The 22500-nt window shown below is 41.2% G+C and overlaps 2 protein-coding genes across 2 annotated transcripts in view; both read right to left on the bottom strand.

The window, feature by feature from the left end:
* LOC121859979 (obscurin-like) overlaps nt 1-14339 on the bottom strand; it is a gene marked incomplete at its 5' end in the record, with an annotated part of 23599 nt that extends 9260 nt beyond the window's left edge. Inside the window, 6 exon segments of the mRNA XM_042356962.1 lie at nt 1-62; nt 310-474; nt 10576-10717; nt 11843-12058; nt 12377-12501; nt 14223-14339. The exon segment at nt 1-62 is cut by the window's left edge and continues 114 nt beyond it. Of these exon segments, the coding sequence (XP_042212896.1) occupies nt 1-62; nt 310-474; nt 10576-10717; nt 11843-12058; nt 12377-12501; nt 14223-14339 (827 nt within the window).
* Nucleotides 14340-18647: 4308 nt separating this feature from the next.
* LOC121860084 lies at nt 18648-20413 on the bottom strand. Its single transcript, XM_042357109.1, has 4 exons — nt 20329-20413; nt 19908-20237; nt 19254-19788; nt 18648-18972 (listed from the first exon to the last, which is right to left on the bottom strand). The coding sequence occupies exons 1-4, from the start codon at nt 20411-20413 to the stop codon at nt 18648-18650; spliced, it is 1275 nt and encodes a 424-aa protein (XP_042213043.1).
* Nucleotides 20414-22500: the final 2087 nt, after the last annotated feature.

The following is a 22500-nucleotide window of genomic DNA, read 5'->3' as shown; positions in this document are numbered from 1 at the left end:
CCGAAGGTGACCTCCTGACGAAGGGCTGTAGCATCATCCTTGATTGACAGTCGAGCCGGGATCTGGAAGGTGTTGGTGGTGATGACTCCTGGCTGGTGGTGATTGTGGTGTTGGTGATGAAGAGGTTATGGTAGTGGTGGTGGTGTAGGATGGTAGATAATGGTGGTAGTTGTGGTTAGTTAGAATGATGATAATAATAATTGTGGTTGTGTTAGTAATGGGATGTAATGGTCTGTCTAGGCTTAGATATTTACGACCAATCTCCCTATTTCATACTAACTAAAGCTCCCTATTTCACCCTTGACTCACCTCCTGTTTGACTCTCTTGGGTACGTCGAGAGAACAGGTCTCCATCCGGCCCCTGATAAAGCCGACTGTGTACTTATCCAGCGCCGTTCTCTTCTTCCGCTCGTCATCCACCTCTTCGTCCATCACGTCAGTAAAACGTCGCCGTTCATGGACCACTGGAATCCTCTGTGCCAGGTGACGTCATAGGAGTAGTGACGTCATCAGGTGGTGGTGACGTCATCGGGTAATGTTGATGGAAGACACACGAACGGTTTGTTTTGTTGACGTCATGGAGGAGTGAAGATCGATGACGCACGCGAGTTGAAGATCAAAACAAAGGCGAAGGAATAATTGGGAAGGGAAGAAAAAATAGAAGACTTGATTTAGTATTTTTATCACATATGACTCTAGTGAAATGGACATTGTTTTTTTTTGTGAGTTAAAGACAGGTTGTGTTGCCGTGATGGGGGGATTATGTTGCGGCTTGTGACCCTAAAAGTGTTTAGATAATTCTGAAATTATTTAGAACATTCTGAAAATATTTAGATTATTCTGATTGTTTTTAATCAACATAGAGAATCAAGTTACAGGATTTACTTTTGAAATACGAATAAATATTTGTATTTTTGTTGTGGTTTTAAATTTTGTGGTTTATTACGGACGCTGATCAAATTGTCCGTAAGTGTTAAATAGGCATCAGAATGAGACATCTTGTACAGGGTCCGTTAGATGTGAAACCTCCATTTAACGGATAATATTGCGAGAGTAGTCCGGTATATGGAGGTGTTTCTGTACCCAGATTCTTACAAAAATTTCGTAAACAAATAATATTCCTCGCAAACGAACAAATAAAACACTATCCAAACATGGCATTAACTTCACACAGAGACTATACCTTGGCATACACCATACACCATACACCATACACCGTACACCATACACCATACACTATACACGAGACAAAAAGAACACACATACAATTAATAAATCAACCAATACCTTTACTTTTTTGGAGAGTTTAATTAACCTATGTAATTAAGGTAGAATCTCAGGTAAATTTTAATATCATAATTAGATGGCATTTAAGTTTATATTTAAGCTAATTAATCCTGTTTATTTATATATATTGACTTAGAAGAATAATTAATGCTAGATCGTCTAAAAATATTGTACATTGATTTATATTAAGGATAAAATAATACTGTCTGCTATAGTAAATGTATATAGATAATATAAATTAATGTATATATGTGTGGGAAATATTACGATAAATGAAGGAAATAATAAAAATGTGAAATAAAAATGAAAATGTAAATAATACAAAAGGAAATAGATTCTTAACTCACAATAAAACCAAGGGGATATTTTTTCACTTAATCACCATAATTGTATTAATAAAAAAAAGGTGTCATTAGGATAATCTATTTCACATAATTCACAAATAACAAGAGGGGAAAATATAAGGGTAAAAGAAATATCGAATATATTTCATCAAATTAAATGCAAAACAAATATATTCACCATATGGAAGGAAATATACTTTACAGAGCAGGGAAAAGACCAAAATACCATACGAAAAATAGATGCATTAAAACCCGGATATATTTCACCACATCATACGAAATTGATAAGAGGCATAAGGGTCCCTCAAAAACACACACATATTGTAAAGCATGCGAAAAAGATTATAGCAATTAAGGGTGATAATAGAGTCGATATATTACGTAAAGTAGATAGTAATTCCAGCCTTAGTAACCCGTTTCAGGAGACCATTATAACATTGTGGTAATTAAGAGGTAATTTAAAGTTAATTAGGGTATGGTAATTGAGTGTAATTACCTCCCAATAAATTAATAGGTTACTTATATAATTACCTATAACTAGATCATGTCTATACGGGTGTCTATGTCTATTTATCTATACTATGTCTGTATTTATAGTTAAATCTATGTCTTTATATGTATACGTTATAATTATTTCCCTCCAGGCTTCGAACCCTCGTTATCAGAAACCCAATTAGATCATTAACAATTATAGGCGGTGGTTTAGTGGTAATAATCACTCGTGGCTATTTTGAGGACTTCAGTTCGATGCCTAGACACGTAATAACAGTCACGGTATTATATAGGGACCATAAACATCATAAATGTTTATACTCAAAAACTCTCAAAAATTACAAAATACATAAATAAATATAGCTTTAATGACCTCCTCTTACTGTACCTACTGTATATAGCTGACAGGACTAACAATGATACAGTTAATTACTAAAGTCTATCCACCTCTCATTCCGAACCACGAACCACCGAGATTCACACTTACGAACCCGAAGCATTTATAGACGGAATACTGTATCAATCTACTGCTTTGGGTTCACGAGTCTGAATCTCTCGGGGTTTAGACAGAGAGGTAGATGGACTTTAGTAATTAATTGTACACCTTTACCTGTCAGCGATTAATTCCACACCTTGGGGGTTATTACCAGACCCTGATGTTTCAAGGGAAGACAAAAATATTACTTTATGTTGTTAATAAAAAGTAGAGAAAAAAGGTTAAAAATTAGTATATTCAAGCCACCAAAAAACTATTGAAGATATAGGAAAACAAACTAATGATTCACTTAAAACAGCAAAAAAATCAGAAAAAAACAGCGAGAAAAACACTATAAAAACACCAAGCCAACTGATAAAAAGCAACAATTAAAGAAAACGGGAAATATAATGTAAACTTTTAAAAAAAATGGGAAGCCAAAAACAGGAAAAGAAATATGAAACTATTATTATATTGTTAAATGGAACCTATTATAACTTCTATCATATCAAGTAAGTTATATTGTTTTATTTATTAGTAATTAAAGTGATTAATACATCTCTTCTTGGTATACATGGCCTTATGTATATTACCAAGATACAAGATGGTGATAAGAATGTTTAGTAATAATTATCAGATAAATATTTTCTTGAAATTTTTGGTTGTAATACAAAAATAAATATAGGAATTCTGCTAATTTCTTTTCTTGGGAACCAATTTGTGTTTGTTGACAGAAAACGAGATGGAAGGGGAAACGCAAGCAGTATAGATAGATACTCGTCAGTGTGTGTGTGTGTGTGTGTGTGTGTGTGTGTGTGTGTGTGTGTGTGTGTGTGTGTGTGTGCAGTAAAAAGAGTTTATAGTCATCACGAGAAAGAATTAAAATGACTTCATGTTGTTCAAGACGAGATACATTGTGTACTGTACACTGGACGAGCTGTGCTGAGAGGACACTACAAGCTGGAGTCAGAGGTGGTGATGGTGGCAACATACACACAGGGATATGCTTTACGGGGAGTCAACTCATCAGCAGCTTCAAGGGGGACCTCTGGGGTAGATCATCAACCAAGGGCGAGCATCAAGGGGTAGCAGTAGCAGCCTTTACAGCCCTCAAGGTTTAGATAACGACGGCCTTCCTCATCAACGTTACAACATCACAATGACTCAAGTTGCGATTAAATTTAAGAGGAATATCTGAGGAGAGAGTCAACGTTGTGTACACTGAGGGCTGTAGGGGCAGCGGCCGTACAGCAACACCTACTAAATATTCATCCGTGTTCACTTCTCAGGTCGAGATAATGTTCCATTTCGTATTTGTGATGAACTGACTCTTGTATACAATGAAGAAGAGCTGGCTGGTCGTCGTCGTTGTCGTCGTGGCTGAAGAAGTTGTCGTTGCGATCATTGTCGTTGTCTGAGAGTCAGTCTCGGACATACAGTTTATTGCGAAAGGCAAGAGAGCGAACAGCGAATCAGAACTACAGGCTAAACAAATCAAACCTCTGATTGGTCAGGTTGGTTTTGTTAATAGAGATAAAAGAGGGTCTATTTACATTAGTCTAGAACGGTAATTGGTTGAAAATGTGACGTCAGATGTTAAACTAAAGAATTGATTGGCTAATGGGTTAAATGTGATCTATGATAGGCTTGTGACATTTGTTTCCCGTCTCATAAGGAACGTAATCAAACATTTCTAAGCCTTTATTACAGAAAGGTAAATAGACATGTGTATTTTTCATTTATAGGGGAAGATAAACTAAGATATGATTAATTATTGTGAACAATTAATGGAGATAAGGATAGAAAATGAGATATATACAGTATATATCATTCTTCAACGCCATTGGCTGCAGATGTAACCAATGAGAATATATGTTACGTGATAAGCGACTAGATCCTAAATGAAAGGCGACTCTTAAGCTCAATTTCACTCGAAAAAAAAAAGAACAACGGTTTAAAGCGATTCAAGAGATAAAACAGCACCGATTGTATAATTTTTGTGGAGGAGGAAATGTCCTGCTGAATTCTGCCATGAATCTTTTCTGAACGAGAATTGGAGGTCAACCTGGATCATTTACCTTAATTACGAGAGAAATCTTATTGGTAAAATTTCCTCTTTCTCTCTTCAGCTTCAAGGATGGTGTCTCTAAGGGCAAGAGACAAGGGTAATTGGGTGAAAATAAAGGGTCTTTTTCGGTATAGATCCAGGAGTCTCGTTCCTTAAGTTGCAAATTATGAAAAGAAGGAGTTAGTTACTTGACGTTCCCCCATAGAGCTTCGGAGTGTTGAGTAAGGACACACTCAGGGGCGCTCACGACACACTGTACATACGAGGCTGACTTGGGGAGACCAGACCAAGACAAGGGCAGCGATGGGTCGTTCGCTGTTGTCTCGCTATCTCTTAATATATCAACAAGACAAAGATCAAAACATTCCAGAGAGAGATAGCGATGTCGTTCGTTCGTGGAGTTTGTAAGGGGGGGGGGGGACACGGAAGGTCGAAGTGGGGAGATTTCGGGAGAGTGAGTGAGGGATCAACCATAAAGAAAACTGATTGAGTCTCTCCCGAATCGAAGTAAGGAAACATTACGCTATACGTTTTCTATGATAGGAAAGAAAACGGAAAAGGAAATTGAAGGGGACATGAAAATAAAAAGAATCTAATCGTTTTCTATGGCGGTAAGAAAGGAAAATTAACTTTGGCTGCAACACTAATATAAAAGATATTTACTGTGAAGGATGACAGCTGGTCATTGAGCTACAACTAAACCAACAATCATAACACTCGACTCACTAATGTGCAGCAGAATACAAAACAAAAGATTAGATCAAACTAGTCGCCACAACACGCTACATAAAAATCATTTAGTTTCTGCTAAAAAGAAAATATCACTACGTCTTGTTATATATAAATAATCATGCGTCTAGGGAGTGTTTTGGATGGATGTGTGAAGGAAGGGAGGAAGGGAGGAAGGAAGGGGTTGGCAAAAGGTAAGGCGGAAAGAAAGGAGGAGAGTTGGTGGTAGAGGAGAGTAACTATATTGTGTTACTCGTTGGGGTTGTAGTCTGGGTTGCCACACATTGGGCAAGGCAGCTCAGTGAGAGCCATGCTCCCTGTCGCTCTCATACGATGACTCGCGCAGGCTGCTGAGGCGCTCATCTCCTGGTGGTGGTGGTGCAGCTGCTGTTGGTGTTGACGCTGGTAGTGGCTGTACTCCTCAGCATGCATATCGCTGTTTATTCTGTGTGCAGCGCGAGCCTCGGCCAGCACCCTATCGCGAGAGTCCGCCAGGCTGCTAGCTCTAACATGGCGATCCTGGACGGCGAGAGCTGACGTGCGCTGTTGTTGTTGTTGATGCTTGGCCAGGGTGTACCTCTCAGTGCGCTCTAGGCTTCGTGAGGAACGGCTCCCCCGACTTTCCGTCTCAGAGTCGGTCCAGACGACAAACTGGGTGGGCTTGAAAGGTCCCTTCCTCTTAGGCTGGTAACGGTGAGGGCGGGACGACTCGAGCGAGTCTTGCTTCACCTGGAGGAGGAGGAAGGCGACCGGCACATAGTGGGCTGTCCTCTCACCTGGTGTGTGTTGGGGGGCACACACCAAGACGAGGTGAGGGTAGGATAGGTAGATGCTCACACCAAGCGAGGATAAGTAACTCATACACTCACATGGTGTGTATGAATGTGTATGTGTCAGGGAGATGGAGAACACACCAGGTGGAGGGAGAATAAAGGGATGGGTACAGAAAGCAAAATACAGTCACGGGATAGTTGAATAAAACAAAGAAAACGAGGATAGGACAGCGGGGCAACACATCTATCCCTCACGACACTCACGGCATGAGCTCTGGCTGGGATAAGTAGATAAGAACAGTAGCTATGTAGTTTAAAATAATGGAATAGGTACAGATGGAAAGGGATAGTTGAGTTGGTGGGGTTATATATGGTGAGGCTAGGATAGGGAGATATGGATAGGTGGTTAAGATTGGGCTGAATAGGCAAAGACAGCTGCTGAACTAAAGATAAACTTCACTACGGAAAAAACTGACCACAGGCAACGGGGGCAAAGAACACAGGTAATGGGATAAGAAACACAGGCAATGGGGGTAAAGAACACAGGTAATGGGGAAAAACACAGGCAATACGGAACAAGGAACACAGGCAATGGGAAAAAACACAGGCAATAGGGAACAAGGAACACAGGCAATGGGAAAAAACACAGGCAATAGGGAACAAGGAACACAGGTAATGGGGACAAAAAAACACAGGCAATGGGGAAATAGGAGAGAATAGTTAAGGTGCGTCAATAAGGTGGAAAGTTAGACCCTATTTATTCATACTAGGATAGACAAGTACTAAAAATAATAGCATACTAGGAAAAAATATAAAAGACTTGGTAAATAAACAAAGAATAAATGAAAACAAGAGGATTAATGAGAGAAAGAGATAAACTGAATAACTAAAAAAACGAATAGTGTATCGAAAACGTGGCTAGTTCAGGGTTGGTGTTCAGGACCACACACACAGACACACACAGACACACACACACACACACACACACACACACACACACACACACACACACACACACAGCTAGGGAAGGTATGGATAATAATAATATCTATCGACAAAACTCCTTTCATTTTCAGTGTCCTTAGCGAATAATATAACCCGTAAAAATTGATTGATTGTTAGTTGATAAGTGACGTCACGACCACTATGACGTCATGACTCCCTTGACAACCAGTGACCAATCAGATTCAACAGATTGTGATGGTTGCTAAGGACGCCAAAAAAGGGAAATATTTGCCGATAGTTCGCTTGATAAAACACGGAGACGATAGTTAGTGGTGCGAATAGTAACTACAGTAGAGGAAAATAAATCTACAATAGAAATCGAATACAATAGGGAAAAAAACTACAACAGGGAAAATAAAAGAAACAAAATTGTGATGAAATTTGGTAATTAGAGAGAAATTCCAGGTATAATAAAGGTAATTTTTTTTGTTTACTTTTGAATATTTTATTTTTGTTGTTGTTTATTTGTTTGTTTGTTTGATTACCATTTTAACTCCACGAAAAAATTAATTTACACTAAGTCGATTAAATATTTAGAGGTGTATATCTATAATTATTATCTGAATCATTATCCCTTAAGCACTATGAACCTGAATTCCCCCAATCATATTACCAAATCTCGAGCCAGGATTAGGGATTGGAATTGGAATCGTAAGGTTATGGCGGGATTCGATTCTGAGATGAAATAGATTTTATCTTGGGGTCACAAAAAAAGAAATGAATTAACAAACTAGTAATGTTTTTTTATCCGTTAAGCTTCGTTAATAATGTCGTTTGGAGGAATAAATTTCGTCTTCCTAAATTTTATACATAAATTTGGTGTAATTTTTTAGTTTATTCTCATATATCAGGTGAAAATCATTGACATAAACCTGATAAAAAATTAAAATCATCTCAGATATCTCCCAATTGCGTGTGTTCGGAAAGTGTAAATCCTGATTCTAATTGGTTCTTGTTCAGCAACCAATCAGAACTATGATACCCCTAAGGAAGTCTCTGCTTCCATAGAGGCTCTCATCACCCCCACCCAATCAGCTAGGCTCACTTATATCAATGAAGAACTAAGCCAACCAATCAGGATTCACCTTCCGGACACTGAGAACACCAACAGGTAGGAACAGGTAAGGATACACTCTACTTGTTAACATTAATAATAACATTCCTTACACAATTAAACAGTGAGAATATACAATTATAAACATTTCCTAAACATTAGCCAAAAAAATTAATAATGTTATACCTTTGATAAGTTACAACTAATCTGTTACAGTATTAATAATTATTTGAAAGTCGGCAGTGAAAAACAAAAATATATATATATAGCCTAAATTATATCTTTATATCAATACTCTTGCAATTACAGCAGTTACAAAGCTTACCCAATGATGCACAATATATTATACTTCATGTCATTCATTACACTACAGCTCAACAATACAGTACAAACATTACAGATAAATAAACCTAAGAACAACAGTGAGAGAAAGATTTTAGACCCGTCTCCCCTACACACTTACGTTTATCACCTGCAGAGTTCAAGTCCTTCGATCAAACACCCAAAAATTTGTACTTAAACTATTAAAAAAAAGATTGTTTAAGATTATAAATATTTGTATCATAAAAGAATATATAAATACCATTGGTTTCATCGTAGGAAATAAAATTCTTGAAAAATACTACAAGGAAATATATCGAAAAAAAAAATACGATTTATTTTTTTATAATCCATTGCAAAGTTTCATAATAAAAACGTAAATAAATTGTGTTTGGTAAAATATAAATTTATTTTGTCAATATGTAAATTACCTTTGTAGTTGTAACCTGAAATATACCTAATGTAGTAACTAAAAATCGTATTGAGTTAGAAATTTATTAAAAATATATTTAGGATGTATTTATATAATGAGAGTAAAGGAAATAAATTAGTGTGTATAAACAGTACTATTTGAGAGAGAGAACTTCCCTCACACACTTAACTCTATAAGATTCTTAGCACGAAAGAGAACAACAAACTCAGGTCCTTACAAGAAGTAAAAAAGTTACGATAATTTACATATTTACAAGATTTACAATTTTACATTTACGCATCAGTCAAGAAATCGAGATAAAACGAGAATAACAAATTACTTTTTTTATATTTTTAAATTATATGAAGAGTAATAATAATAATAATAATAATAACTGATAATTACACTACTACTACTACTACTACTACTACTACTACTACTACTACTATTACTAACAATAATATTAACTTATTAATTTTATTTACCAATATACCAGATAATTAGAGCAGGTATTATTACTAACCAATATTATAAATATATCAAAGTCATAGTATAATATTTGTATCAAGGTAAGGTGTATGGTTCATTAATGTATATATTACAGGTGTGTTTAGCTATACAGTATATATATTAATAAACATCTATATAAACAGGTACTGAGGTGTAGGTAAATGTATTCGCTTTAATCAAATTTATTGTTTTAATTTTGTATAGATTGGTCTCTCTCTCTCTCTCACTCTGACTCTTTCTCTCTCACTCTCTCACTCTGTCATTCTCCCGACCTGTCCCCGTCTTTCCCTCTCTCTCTTTCTCTCTCTCTCTCTCTCTCTTAGCTCGTCCCTCCTCTTCTTATCTCTCTCTCTCTCTCTCTCTCTCTCTCTCTCTCTCTCTCTCTCTCTCTCTCTTCCAGACAAAAATTACTCTTTTAATTCCCAAAAAAAATCGTGAAAATTTCCTCTTTTCTCCAAATTTAGTCCCGACGAATATTACCCACAAGCATTTATTAATCCCATCAAAGGTTTTAATCCTCATAGCAATAACAATTAAATCTCTGTTAATAGTTCTAAGGGGATTTTCCACTTAAATCCACAAGTAATCCCCGTAAAACGCATAAGAGGATTTTCCCCCTATGATTGAAAGTCAGATTAAATCATTCACTAAAGTACCATAATTCCAGAAGAGAAAAAACCTTGCACAAAATAAATATAAAATTGTAAATCTTTAAATAAGTCTCAGTAAATTTTAAGATTAGTTTAAAAATTTTAATAAGAAAATCTGTTAATATTGTAAATATTCCTAAAATTTTAAAATGTCAGAAAATCTATGAAAAAAATCAATTGTTAAAAAATAGAACAATGATAAATGTCAACAAAAATAAATTAACCAAAAAATCTGTGTTAAATGTCCGAAAAATCCAAAGGCATCAAGTAAAAAAAAATCCGTCTACATAAAAAATCCCTCTAACAAAAACCTGAAAATTAAAAAAAAAAAAAAATCCCATCCACAAATCCCTAAAAAAAAATCCCACAAACCTTTTCACCTTTTCATCATTAAATCGCTCAGTAAATCACCAGGTAATAAATCACCTACAGAAGGAGGAAGCAGAAGAACTTACCGAGTAATCGTAATCATTCTCACGAAGACTCATAGCGAAGGAGGGTGACCTATCTGTAGCGACCTTCATGTAGGAGCGGAGGCGACAGGGGAACTCTACATCCCTCAGCTGTAGTAGGTAAGTGTCTGGCCCCATCTGGTAGCTGTAAGAGAGAGAAGGAAAGGCATTAGAGAAAAGAGAAACACGCTAGGCATAATGTAGAGGCATCATGAGAGGCATTAAACAGTGGAGTGATGTACAGAGAGGCATTTCAAGTCTCTCAGGTGGGGCAGGTAAGTCTTCAGGTAGCTGTGAGGAAGAGGGGGTGATTTATTAGTGGGAGGAGGAGGAAGGAGGAGGGAGGAGGTGGGGGGAGGAGGGAGGAGGGGGAGGAGGAGGAGGTGGGGGGGGAGGAGGAGGTAAGGAGGAGGAGGAAGAAGTGAGGGAGGAGAGGAGGGAATGTCAACTATGTATGTATGTATGTATGTATGTATGTATGTATGTATGTATGTATGTATGTATGTATGTATGTATTATGTCATTCTTTCTATTCTTTGTCTCTCTTCTTTCACTTATGTCTGTCTTTTACTGTCACTTTCTTGATTTTCGTTTCTATGTTTGTCTCTATCTGTCTGTTTCACTCTGTCTTTCTGTCTGTCCTTCTCTCTCTCCAGGTAAAAAAATTACGTCACACAGGTGGAGGTGTGTCAGGTGGTAAAAGCATCATCCCCCCTCCCCCCTCCACCAGGCCTCATCTCAGGGCAGCGAGCCGTGTCTGTCAGCCATACATGAAATACGTAAGACCATATACGGCTGCGTTAAGGCTAAATACCCATTAGGTAATGGTATAAGTTCATTATGTACCTGAGAGATGGGACGCGAGGCTTTTAGCTAATGGGGGGAGTGTGTCAAAGGAGGGATTACAGGGGCTATTAGTTAATGGAATGAGGTCAAAGGTGTCAGGAGTATATATTTACCTACGGGAAGGATGCAACAGCCGTAATGAGATAAGGGCCATCTGGTGGTAATAATGGAAACACACAAGAGAGACTATGACCTGACCATCACTGGCCGTGTTAGGCTGGACGGGGTGAAGACTTCCTCAGGCTGAAGTAAACATCACGTTTGGTCAGTAAAGGGGGAAAATTTTGATAACGTAATGCAGCCAAGAAAACACAACTAATAGATAAGAAAATATTAAACAAGAATAACAGAGAGTACAGTCAACAAGACATTACTCCCCCAATAAACGTTCTCCCTTACACCACAAAACGCTCGATACACTTACTTGCTCTCATTCTTGATAACATCCAACTCGTAGGAATAATCCTTGTGGGGTATCTCGTATCCTTCAGGCTTGGCGGGTATAATCTCTCTCTCTGGGGACTCTGGGGGCGTGTATACCTCTCCTGGGGGATAGACCATCTTGCTGGGATGTGTGAAGCAGGAGGAGAGAGTCCTACGACGGAACCAACGCTTGCAGGATGCGTTGCTATACCAATCCCTGTGGAGGCAAGGATGTGGGTCGGTGCTGAGAGTATGCTAAGGGAAACAGACTTAAATTATTATTTTCTCAATCTTAAACAATGTAATTTTATCTGTGTTTGTTTCTATTTTGTTATTATTAATATTCTTGTATGTATGTATGTATGTATGTATGTATGTATGTATGTATGTATGTATGTAATGTAATGTAATGTATGTAAGTATGTATGTAAAGTTTACACAGTTGAATTTCACAAAAACACACAATCTGAGCATCGAACTGGAGTCCATCAGGTCTACCTTACAGTACCATGACCACTCAGCCACCAGCACTGACCTGAACCTTGAGTAGTAGGACCGGAGTCGATCTGTGTTGATCTTGTAAGGGTCTCGGGGCATACTAAGGGCCAGCTCCATCCAGGGGTGTTTCAGGGCGTTCTTAACATCCATACGCACATCAGCCTGAGAGGGTTAGAAAATAATATATATATTTTGAAGAGTGTGATAGCCATTTAGTATATATAATCTGCTTTAGTTAGGCTGAAAAGTATATATATATATTTTTCTTTAGTTGTGGTTCAAGAAGTATATATAATTTCCTTTAGTTCAGTTAGAAAGTTAAATATTCCCTGTGTGATATGTCAAAAATTAACACCACAATAAGGAAATAACAACCTCTTAGAGTAATACAATAACAACAACAACATCACAAACAACAACACAACAACAACAACACAACAACAACAACACAACAACATCACAAACAACTATCGTCTTTATACCCCTTTACCCCTTTACCCCTTAAACCCCTTTACCCCTTAAACCCCTTAACCCCTTTACCCCTTTCAAAAAAATCCTAAAATCCTTTGAGACCAACACATGTGTCCAGAGATCCCAATACCTGAATACCGATTTCCACAAGAGAGAGAGGATTTAAAAGCAGATTTATTTACAAGCCCTTGGTGGTGGTAGTGGTGGTGGGGGTGGTGGTAGTAGTGGTAGTGTGGTGGTAGTGGTGGTGGTGGTGGTGGTGGGGGTGGTGGTAGTAGTGGTAGTGTGGTGGTAGTGGTGGTGGTAGTGATGGTGGTGGTGGTTAGTGATAGTGGTAGTAGTGTAGGTGGTAGTGTGTGGTGGTAGTGATGGTGTTGGTGGTAGGGGTGTACTGGAACTGCTCAAACTACATCACAAAACCTTAGCCTTTATACAGTATTTTTATAGAGTAATTAAAACAAAAAGTCTGACCAGATTATAATTGTTTATATACTGAAATCTGGGTCTTATTTTTGTGATTACCTCCCAATCATCCATCACGACCTCCCAATCATCCCTCACGACCTCCCAATCATCCCTCACGACCTCCCAATCATCCATCACGACCTCCCAATCATCCCTCATGACCTCCCAATCATCCATCACGACCTCCCAATCACCCCCTTGATCTCCAATCACCCCCTTGACCTCCAATCACCCCCTTGACCTCCAATCACCCCCTTACGACCCTCCAATCACTCCCTGGTACCGGATATTTTACGGTTTAGAGGAGGGGGTGAGAAAGTTGACCGGGTCCCACAGTTTGTAGGATTCCTGGAGAGATTTCTGGTCTCTCTCTCTCTCTCTCTCTCTCTCTCTCTCTCTCTCTCTCTCTCTCTCAGATAATATATAAGTAATTTGTTCTCTCTGTCTATCTCTCTTTTATTAACCTTGACAACTTTTTCTCTTAGTTACACCTGACAGCTTTTTCCCTTGCGTCATGGCGTGGGCTGATAACAATGTGAGCAGATCGGAGTTAATATATTCATAGCTCCAGGTGGCACAGTGCCTTCCCAGAATAGTGAGAGAGGATCAACTTTACCACACATACATACATACATACATAAATACACACGCAAACACATACACAAATACTTACACATGCACATACTTATTCCTACATAATACAGAAATATACACACACACACACACACACACACAGTGACGCACTCTAAACACCCCCTGACTCACGTTAAACACCCCCACGACTCACCCTAAACTTGGCTTACTCTAAACCCCTGACTCACCCTAAACTGACTCATCCTAAACCCCCTGACTCATCCTAAACCCCCTCCTCACTCAACCCTCCTGGCTCACCCCCCCCTGACTCACCATAAACCCCCCTGACTCACCATAAACCCCCCCTGACTCACCTTGAAGACGAGGAGCTTGGCGAGGAAGTCCTTACACTCGTCGGAGATGTGACTGAACGCCTCCATATCGAAGCTCATCTCGCCCTGCTTCACCTTCGTCAGCGTCTCTCTGTCGTTTTCACCTCTGTAGACATGGGAACGATGGTTAGGTTAGGTTAGGTTACATTAGGTTTGTTGAAGTTAGGTTGGGTCAGATCAGTTCAGGTCAGGTTAGATTAGATTAGGTTAAGTCTCTGTTTTACTTGATCCACCACTAAATAATGACAGAACGGCGGAACGGTAACTGGTAATAGAACTGCGAAGACAAACCCCAAAGGATTCTACCAAATGTATCAAACTAAAACACGAGAAAAGATTGGACCAATACGGTCAGACTCCGGCGAGCTCACTGATAACGACGGAGAAATGAGCAATAATTTAAATAAATATTTTTCAACAGTTTTCACCACCGAAAATTTAAACATGATTCCCGAGGCACCGACTCTATTCAGAGATAGTGAAGAAAACAAATTAAGTGAGATAGTAGTGACTAGTAACGATGTTAGTAAGCAAATAGACAAACTAAAGCCTAATAAGTCACCTGGTCCCGATGAGATATTTGCCAGAGTATTAAAGGAATGTAAGGAAGAGCTTAGTATGCCCTTAGCAAAGTTGTTTAACATGTCCTTAAAAGCAGGTGTAGTACCAGAATCCTGGAGGATGGCGAATGTAATACCGATTTTCAAGAAGGGGGATAGATCACGATCCTCTAACTACCGCCCAATGAGTCTAACATCAATAGTAGGCAAATTACTGGAAGCAATCATTTCAAACTCTATTCGAAATCACCTGGAGAAGCACCGATTGATCAATGATTCCCAGCATGGCTTCACAAGCGGACGTTCTTGCCTAACTAATCTATTAACATTCTTTTCATCAGTTTTCGAATCAGTGGACGAGGGGCACAATTATGATGGTATATCTCGACTTTAGCAAAGCCTTCGACAGAGTCCCCACGAACTAATTAGAAAGGTAGAAGCTCATGGCATCCAAAGGTGACATCCTTAAATGGATTAGGAAACATTGGTTACAGGACAGGGAAACAGCCCAGTGAGCATTACTTGACACTAAGTCCCATTGAACAACGTCACAAGTGGAGTTCCCAAGGCTCAGTGCCCGGACCATTATTGTTTATTATATACATAAACGACATAGATATCGGCATAGACAGCAACATAAGTAAATTTGCTGATGACACTAAAATAGGACGTGTTATCAAATCTGACGAGGACTCGGCAAAACTACAGGAAGATCTAAACAAAATTTTCCAATGGTCTGAAAAATGGCAGATGAAATTCAATATCGACAAATGTAAAGTACTCAGTATAGGAGATGTAAACAGGGAAACCAGATACCAGATGAACAACGATGCCATAGAGAAATCCGACTGCGAGAGAGATTTAGGAGTAATGATAAGTAGGAACCTTAAGCCAAGTAAACAATGTGGTTTTGCTCGTAACAAGGCTAATAAAGTACTTGGGTTCATACAAAGGAGTGGTAGTTACAAGACTAGCGAGGTCATTCTAAAACTGTATCTTGAGCTTGTGAGACCACACCTGGATTACACAGTTCAGTTCTGGTCACCATATTACAGGATGGATATAGAATCATTGGAAAGAATTCAGAGGAGAATGACAAGACTAATCCGGGGCATTAGGAACCTTGAGTATAGAGACAGGTTAAAGCATCTTAATTTGCACTCCCTCGAGGAAGGCGTGAGCGAGGGCGACCTGATAGAGGTGTATAAGTGGAAGGCAGGGCTAAACAAAGGGGACATTACAAAGGCACTCAAATTATCCAACCAGGAGCGAACTCGTAACAATGGTTTTAAATTAGACAAATTTAGATTTAGGCGTGAAATAGGTAAACACTGGTTTGGAAACAGAGTAGTTGATGAATGGAACAAGTTACCAAATACCATCATTAACTCGAATTCGCTGAATTGCTTCAAACATAGGTTGGATGCTCATATGAGCAATAGGGGTTGGGTGTAAACGGAACTGCCCAGTATGGGCCAATAGGCCCGCTGCAGTTTCCTCCATTCTTATGTTCTTATGTTCTTATGTTCTTATGTGTGGGAGGGTACACGTCGACAACCAGGGGTGTGCCTGAAGCTGGTCGACTCCATTCCTAATCGCCTTGATGAAGTCCTGAATGCAATGGGTGGCTGGACCAAATACTAAGATGTGTTTATTGGTGTATTATTTGGATTTTAGTATTGTTTGTAAATACAATTAATATATATTAACTCGCCTACAGTGTTATCTTAATTCCATGTCCTTAATGATGTCTTAAACTATATCGCATGAAAATTCATAACAAAGTAACTTAACATCCACAAATTATGTATTGTGTGGTATACAATGATCTGTATGACACGTCGTGGAATGTGTTGTCTTATAACACAATATAATTATATAGTTACAATTGCTACCATCATTGAAATGCTCATGATGTTCAGCACACAATATTAACGGTAACTGAGCACACTCCAAAATATATGAAGCTTGCATATTGTGATGGGGTGTTTAAACACTGGAACTTGGAAGAATTGGAACAGTCACCTAGATTAAGTCTAAATACTATTTTACAATACTGATAACTTTTCACTCCACTCTTTTTAACATAAGTATATAATTATATAATATTGCATATTATCACAAATATTTATTAAGCAAAGGATGGGTGGAATATAAATAAATATTACCATAATCTCTTTGTCGGAATAACAACAAAATTGTGACGTGGTTGCTGAGTAAAACTAGCTGACCAAGGCCCTTCACCCTGCTCCTTGCATATTTCACTTTTATCCTTAATATATTCCATTCTTTACAGTATCATTGTGACCTGAGCGACAATAAGCACCAAGGACACTGCACCTGTTCCATGAATTCGTAACCATAAAGAAACAACTGTAAGACAAAACGTAGTTAAAAAGGCAGCTTGAAATTATGGAGGTATAAATAATAAATAAACCTGCCTCTCATCCAGCCCCCTTATAATCAGTGACAGCACTTCTGCGCTAGCGAGGCTCAAATTACCCTCCCCCTCCTCCCCTGCCGCCCAACACACCCTAGCCGCCGTTGCCGGGCTAGAACAAACTGATGACATCCGTGTCAAGTTTCTTTGGATCCCGTCACATATAGGAATAACTGCCTGTGACACTGTTGATCGGCTTGCCAAAGAAGCTACACAAGAAGAAGATATTGAAGCCACTCTCGCCCTCTCCCTGAATCATCTCAAATCTCGCATACACGCCACACAACGAGAGGCATTCAAAGAAAATTGGATACACCTGAAACAACGGGGTAGCATCACACTATGCCACTATGACGCTGTAACCGGTGACGACAACCGCCACTACAAAGAATATCAATCCCTGACTCGATCTCAACAGCTTATATACATGAGACTGCGCCTAGGGTACAGGTACCTATGGGAGTACATTGGCAACCCTGAGCCTCACCGCACTGTTTGTAAACTTTGTGGCCAACCCGACTCTCACACCCTCTCTCACTACATCCTCACTTGCCCTATGACCTCCTCCTATAGGTCCCCAGCCATTACCAACACCTCTTCCCTCCCAGACCAGATATCCCTCCTCCTAGTCACAGGCCTGGCATTTGACATTATTAGGGACCTGCCACTCTTTGCCATAAACAGATAAAATGTACCGGGAACTTTCCCCCCACACACTCATCATTCTCTCACTTTATGTAACTTGACAGAACCTATGACCCTTCAGGCTTTTACGCCCTTAATGTACGAGTCATAAAGGCAAGTATGAACTTTTCATACTTCCCTGTTGGGCGCTGTAAACGCTTCTGCACTTCACCTTGCACAGGATGTAAGGGGGTGTCCAATAAACTAGCCCCCTCGGGGGCAAATCTGAAATCTGAATCATCCAGCCCCCACATCCCCCCCCCCCCACACACACTACAGTGGGCGACATCTGTTGGCCGACCATAGCATTTCCCCCAGCTGTTTCGAAACTTCAGACTCAGGGCTATTCGATCCCTCACTGTGGATGGGTAGTAGACACGACTTTTGTGCACGATAGTACATGCACATAATACATTCATAGTTTCTAATGGAAACATAGAATACATAATACATATATGGTACATAGTATACATGACTAAGATATCTCCACCTTCCCTCCCGGGAAAAGTCCTAAGCACATGGCGAGGACTAGAGGTCCAGGCGGTCAGGACTTTTGCGATGGCGATGGCTCTGACGGCTGGGTGCATGAAGAGACAGGGAAAAGCGAACATGACGCTTTGACAGCTCTGACGTTTGCGGTCTTAATGACGCCTTGGGGACGTCCATGGACTTGGTGGTGTCATAAGCTGATGTGTGTTGTGGCAGTATGAAGCGGCGGTTACGTCAACACAAGCGACCACTAAACAGTTTCACATGGTAGTCACGGTGACGACCAACACCAACCACAGTCCCGACTTTGTCCCAGCGCTTCGAAACATGGTCCTGGATACATACGGCAGCACCAACTCTGAGGGAAGGGGGGAGGGACCGAGCGGAGCGGTTGTAATACTGTTCAGACTTCTGCTTGAGGGTGAGGTGGTGACCGTCACACTCGTCCGCTGCGTCCTGCCACTCCGGAGCAAACGAACGTACTGTATGTGTGCGGGCATCGCCGTCCGTAAAGGACGTAAAGGACGGCCAAGTAGAATCTGTGCTGGAGGCCTGCCATCTGGACGGGCAAAAGCAATATGGTTTCAAACATTCACGAAAAAGTTTTGTAACCCTTAATTAGGTGTTGTGGTGGTGTCTTCCTGGTGATTCTCTTGGAACCATTATAGGGCTTAAATTCCCAGAGTGCCATGATCTTGGTGTAAAGAGGGTGGAAGCCTCAATACCAGCGTAGGAGAAAAGGTCCGTAGAGACGTCTTCAAAAGGCCTGGATGGGGGCGGGTCACACATCAGAGAGGCTCCTTGACTTGGGATGGCAGGAGGGTTCGGCATGCGTCACACGACTGTACAGTGTTCAGAATGTCACTTGTGATGTCAGGCCACCATACTGTCTGGCAGGCTCTGCGTTTAGTAGCTTCTATACCTCGGTGGGAGTCATGGAGTCGGTAGAGAACATTACGGCGGGCTGCAGCAGGGATGACAATTCGGGCACCGTGTAGTAATAGTCCTTCATCTATGGAAATGTTGTCCCTAATTTCCAAAAAATCCCACAAGGCTGGAGGTACCGTCTTCCTAACCATAGGAAACCTCAAAGCTACTGCATCATAGAGCTTTTGGTAAGTGTCATCCTCAGCAGCAACCTTACGTAGGTCATCGATGAGTGGGCCTCTGAGATAACCGCGAGGCTGCGATGACACTTCCAATGCTCGGGCAAACACACAACTACGGATATAGTGTGTAACGTCATCTTCTGCAACAAGGTCAGCTGGTGAAGGGTCGTCAACTGGTGCAAGGGACAGCGCGTCAGGGATGGCATGATCCATACTCTTACGCCATATTGCCTTGTAGGTAAACTGTTCAGTTTTTTCTTTAGACGCTGCAAGCGAAGGTTCTCCACAGCGTCCAGTGTGTATTCATTGAGGATGGGCACAAGGGGCTTGTGGTCAATGACTAGAGTAAAGTGAGGTAGTCCTAGCAGATACATTCGACATTTACGCATTGCCCACACTGCAGTGACTAGCTCAAGTTCCAAAACAGCGTATCGTGCTTCTGCATCACTCAAAAAACGGGAGCCACACTGGATCACCCTCCACTTCTCACCTTGTTGCTGCTGGAGAGCGTAACCAACTCCTTTGAGGCGGGAAGCATCGGTCTGCAGCACAGTCGGTAGAGCCGGATCAAAGTGGGTGAGTAATGGGGTCGTGGATAGAGCCTGCTTCACGGTCTGGAAAGATGACTGGTGTTCAAGTGTCCACACAAATTCGTACTTTGGGCTGAGTAGTGTGCGGAATTTATCAGCAGCCAATGCAATGTTTGGTGTGAAGTCTGCCAATTGGTTTACTAGGCCTAAAAAAACCCCTAAGGTCTGTGATGTTGGTAGGAACAGGAAAGTCTGCGATCGCCTTGATTTTCTCACTGCCTGCTCTTACTCCACTAGCTGATACTCCAAAACCACAAAATTGTACCGATTTGTTAGCAAACAAGAATTTGCTACGATTCATGGTAATCCCGTGTTAGCGACACCGGAGCAAAATCTCCTTGAACCGCTGGACGTGTTCTCCGTAGCTAGAATCCCATACTAGGATATCATCGACCATCTTCACGCATTTAACAATGTTCGTGAGTGCTATGTCACTTCGTCTGCAAAACTCATCTCCCGTGGAAACGAAGCCCATGGGACCTCGAAAGAACTTGTACCCTCCCCATGAAGTGATAAATGTCGTCAGTGGCTGTGCCTCCTCCGCCAGTAGCCAGTAGCCCAGCATGGCATCCATTGTACAAAAGAACCTTGAGCCTGAGGTTACCTTCATGACAGCATTACGTGGAGTAGGGGCAGGATGGGCTGGGCGAAGTACCTGCTGGTTTAATTTCGTAAGATCTACAGTGATGCGGACACCACCATTTTCTTGAGGGCAACCACCACTCTGATACCTTGTCCCTCAGTGGTTTGATGATCCCCTGCTGCACCATACTATCCAGCATCGCTTTTGTGTCTGATCGCCATGGAGATGGATTATTATTGGTGGACCCCGCTTAGCTTGCAGCTTTGCACCCTCATGGAAGTGCTCAGGTTCTACAAGAACGTCCTTAAAGTCCTCCAAGATTTGCTTGCAGTTCATTGTCCTCTGCTCGTCACTTAACATGTCCATACTGCCGCCTGTTGAGCGTTGACCATGGAGCTTGTTTATCTGCCTTGGATAATCTTTGGGAATTATGTGGAGTGCTTGGGCATCGTGCCATGAAAGAAGGACGTCATCTATCTCCTTGAATAAGTCAATACAGTAGTGGTGTCTACAGAGACGTCTCCAAGCATCATGGTTGCTGTGAACGAGCCCAAAGGAGTCAACTTGTTACTATTGGCTACAAAAACCTCCTCGTCGTGTGAAGGAGATAGATCGGCTTCTGTGAGGCCTAACTGCTGCATCTGGTATGGTCCAGTCCCGGTCGTCTCGGCACTGGTGTTAGGCGTAAACCAAAACGGTCATTGCGTGATCTTTGAAGTGGCCGTACTGGATTTGTTGATGTTGACCTTCGGTGCAGAACGATTGGGGCGGGTCCTGTGGACATTTCCAACCTTGAGACAGAGAGCAGCTCGTTGAGGTGACTGGGGAGTATTATTGGACGTCCTCTGTGAGGAACTCTGCACCTTCCATCTACAACATGCTTTTCCGAAGTGCCCTATGATATTACAGTGGTTACATTTCTTACCCCAGGCTGGGTACTGTTTCTCCCGACCTCCAGGATGCTGCGCTGCTCTGCAACTGTCACACTGCTGGCTGCGTTCCCTCTGCCTTTTGTGGGACCCACTGCGCTGCCGCTGCTTGTGACCAGTCAATCTGTTGAGGGATTTGCTGTTGCTTGGGAGGTCTGCGTCAGTGTTGTAAGCAGAGACTTCACTACAACACAAGCTTAAGGCAGCAGGCAGTACCGGGGGAGGGTCGATAGCCAGAAGTTTCTTTCTAGTTTACTGGTCCCGGATTCCTCATGTGATGCGGGTGACCAACCGGGCATCCAGACTTTGATCAAACAGCTCTGCATCGTCTGCCAGTTCCTTCAAGGCGACATAAAAGTCGTCGAAAGATTCTCCCTCACGTTGACGACGCTCCTCAAACCTCACGCGATGTAGAGCCACGTTGCGCTGCCGATTTAGGTGCGCCTTAATGCCTGTGAGAACGTCATCAACTGTAATCGCCTGGTCATCCTCAGCGACACCAATAACATGTGATAATGTGGCCCTCATTTCAGGCGTCAGACAAGACCGAAGATATGCTAGCTGGGTGCGTAGTGGTTGACTCTTGAGTTGGAGTAATTCCACATAATCAGCCCATGCACCACACCACAACTTAAATTCTCGCAGGGATACGCTGGGCGAGAGCTTGTAAGGTGACAGAGCCTGGGGCTGACGTACCTGGGGACGGGGATGCCCCGTCGCTGCTGTAGGTGACGTGCCTACCGTGATCGAATCGTTGGAATCGCCACTATCCGCACCCTGTGAACCGGGGGGCAGGGGGAGACCCCCCTGGATGTATTTAACGCTTGACGAATCAAGTCCTGCATGGCGACACATTCAGCTCTTTGCGGCATCCGC

This window comes from Homarus americanus, unplaced genomic scaffold, assembly GCF_018991925.1.
Source record: "Homarus americanus isolate GMGI-L3 unplaced genomic scaffold, GMGI_Hamer_2.0 scaffold8020, whole genome shotgun sequence".
In the NCBI taxonomy this organism is placed as follows: Eukaryota; Metazoa; Arthropoda; class Malacostraca; order Decapoda; family Nephropidae; genus Homarus; species Homarus americanus.
This window is presented reverse-complemented; position numbering and strand designations above follow the sequence as displayed.